The 2,685-nt window shown below is 70.0% G+C and overlaps 1 protein-coding gene across 1 annotated transcript in view; it reads left to right on the top strand.

Annotated features, from left to right (window-relative positions):
* Nucleotides 1-434: 434 nt before the first annotated feature.
* Nucleotides 435-2,685, top strand: part of MKNK2 (MAP kinase interacting serine/threonine kinase 2) — a gene marked incomplete at its 5' end in the record, with an annotated part of 5,521 nt that continues 3,270 nt past the window's right edge. The window contains 4 exons of the mRNA XM_027703071.1: nucleotides 435-516; nucleotides 602-706; nucleotides 1,018-1,073; nucleotides 1,363-1,458. Of these exons, the coding sequence (XP_027558872.1) occupies nucleotides 435-516; nucleotides 602-706; nucleotides 1,018-1,073; nucleotides 1,363-1,458 (339 nt within the window). The remainder of the gene's footprint in view (nucleotides 517-601; nucleotides 707-1,017; nucleotides 1,074-1,362; nucleotides 1,459-2,685) is intronic.

Here is a 2,685-nt window from a genome sequence, read left to right on the forward strand (position 1 = left end):
TGTGCCCCCGCTGTGGGCACGGGGGTGGGCTGACACCAGGGTGATGCTCGTGACACCCGTGGGGTGCAGCCGGGTCACCCTCGGCCCCACAACCCCTCCCCTTGGCCCCACTGGCTGGTGTGGGAGTGTCCAGAGGGGGACATTCAGTGGGTGCCGTGGCCATGGGGGCTGCAGTGGCCACATTGGGGCCGGGCCGAGCCCCTGCCCGTGTGTGGGGCGGGGGAGCAGGAGGGTCTGCGAGCAATTAGGGAGGAGCAGCGGGGTGGGCCGGTGAGTCCCTCTCCCCCCTGGAATGCAGCCAGGGGGGCCCTGGCCGTGTGGTTTCAATCACTGGGAAGGCAGTTTTCCCCTCCCAGGACGTGGGCTGGTGGGGGGCATGGGGAGGGGGGGACCCAGGAGGTGTTTTGGGGGGATGCCGGGGCTGATCCTGCTGCTCCCGCAGGAACGTCCTAGAGCTGATCGAGTTTTTCGAGGAGGAGGAGAGGTTTTACCTGGTGTTTGAGAAGATGAGGGGAGGTGAGTGCAGTGCCAGGGTCAGGGGGAGCCGGGGTGGGGTGGCAGGACCCCCACGAGCCCCTGCTCTGCTCTCCCCTGGCCACAGGCTCCATCCTGACCCACATCCACCGGAGACGCCACTTCAACGAGCTGGAGGCCAGTGTGGTGGTGCGGGATATCGCCAGCGCCCTGCACTTCCTGCACAACAAAGGTGAGCCCCTGGGACACCCTGGGGTGCCCTGGGCCCTCCCAGGGGTGTCACTGCCCCCCCCAGCCCCCTGCCCAGGGGACGGTGCCCGGCCCAGTCCGGCCCAGCTGCATCACGCGGCTCCTCGTGGTGCGGATCCTGTTCCTCCGGTTCGTTGGGACTCGGGGCCAGCAGCGATTTCTGCCCTCTGCCAGGGTGTGCAGGCAGGGATTTGGGGTGGGGAGGGAGGGGTCCCTGTGCCACCCCCAGACCTTTCACTGTGGGGCTCTTGCAGGGGGGGATTTTTGCCCTCATTGGCTCTTCTGCCCCCCCAGGGATCGCACACAGGGATCTGAAACCAGAAAATATCCTGTGTGAGAGCCTGGACCAGGTGAGAGGGAGCAGCTGGGGTGGGTGCAGGGGGTGCTGCCTGGGGGTGAGGGGGTGCAGGAGGGTGTGTCTGGGGGTGATGGACACGGTGGGGATGCTGCTGAGCGGGGTAGTGGTCTCAGGGGGTGCAGCCCCAGGGACAGCCCCCAGATGCTGCAGCACAGGGTGGTGTGAAGCACGACAAGCCCAGGCATTGACCATCGACCAAGCCTGGAAGCACGGGCTGTGCTCCTTGGGGGGAATGCTGGGGTGGGGGGTGGTCACCAACCACTCCTTCTCCCCACCCTCAGGTCTCCCCGGTGAAGATCTGCGACTTCGACCTGGGAAGTGGCATCAAACTGAACGGCGACTGCTCCCCCATCTCCACCCCGGAGCTGCTCACCCCGGTCAGTGCTGGGGGGGGCTGAGGGGGGTCAGTCCCTTGGGGGGGGGTCGGTCAGTCCCTTGGGGAAGGGTCCTGCAGGTTTCGGGGCTGGGGCTGTGAGTGGACACCCCCGCGCTGATGCTGCGTGTCCCCCCCTCGTCCCCCCCGCGCTGTGGCAGGAGAGATGCGGTTACATAACGCGGGGGGGCCGGGGGGGCTGGCGCGGTGCCCGGGCTGCCTGAGCTCGGAGAGCCTGAGCTCGGTGTGAGCCTGAGCTCGGTGTGAGCCTTAGCAACAGCCCGAGCGCGGCGGGGCCGGCGCGGCGGCTGCGCCCGCACAACTGGGTCAGGAGCGGGGCTGGGGGGGCTGCGGGAGCCGCCGCCACTCCTGGGCTGGGCCCCCCCCCCGGGGGGGGCACCCCCCCCCCCCCCCGCCCCCCCGGGGGGCCCCCCCGTGCGCCGCGGCCCCCCCCCCCCCCGCTCTTATCTGCGGCGGCAGGTCCCCGCCCTGGGCAGGGTGTTCCCCCGCACTCCGGGATTTTTGGGGTGTGCACGTGCTGGGGGAGGCGCAGCCCGGCTGGTGTGGGGGCACAACAACACAGATGGGGGTCAAAGCGCCCCGGACCCCCTCGTTCCGCCCTGTGCACCCTCCTCCTGGGGCGGGACCTGAGCCTGGGAGGTGTCCCGAGTCCCCCGTTCTCAGCCCGAGGGGGGTGGTTGCCCCATTCCCGGCGGGATCAGCCCTGCCGTGGAGTTGGCTGCCCCGTTCCCGGTGGGATCAGCCCTGCCGCGGTGCCGGGGCTCGGGGCCGTGTGCGGGGGTTGTTTTGCTGCGGTGCCATCGCTGCCGGGGCTGGGGAGGCCCCCGCTCGGAGGCCCCTCTCGTTCCGGGGTGATTATCTGCTGGCTGCAGCTCTTTTCTCCCCCTGGTCACGAGGCCCGTGTGGGCTGCGGGTCATGTGCTGGAAAGCCCCAGAGTCCCTGGAGCGATCGGGGAAGGGCTGGCGCTGCCTCCCCTTCCCGCGGGGTTAACTCCTCCCGCCCCGGAGCCTCCGCCTGCTCCGGCTGCGCTGCCTGGAACGGGGAGAGTCGGGCAGGGGAACAGGCAGGGGGAACAGGCAGAGCAGGATTGTCCCTCCGTGTCCTGCAGCCTCTCCCAGGCGATGGAGCGGCCGCTGCCCTGCTGAGCCGGTTGGGTGGCGGCGGTGCTGTGGGGTGTGGGTGCTGTGGGGTGTGGGTGCTGTGGGGTGT

This window comes from Neopelma chrysocephalum, unplaced genomic scaffold (genome assembly GCF_003984885.1).
Source record: "Neopelma chrysocephalum unplaced genomic scaffold, ASM398488v2 Primary Assembly neopelma1_201, whole genome shotgun sequence".
NCBI classification, from domain to species: domain Eukaryota; kingdom Metazoa; phylum Chordata; class Aves; order Passeriformes; family Pipridae; genus Neopelma; species Neopelma chrysocephalum.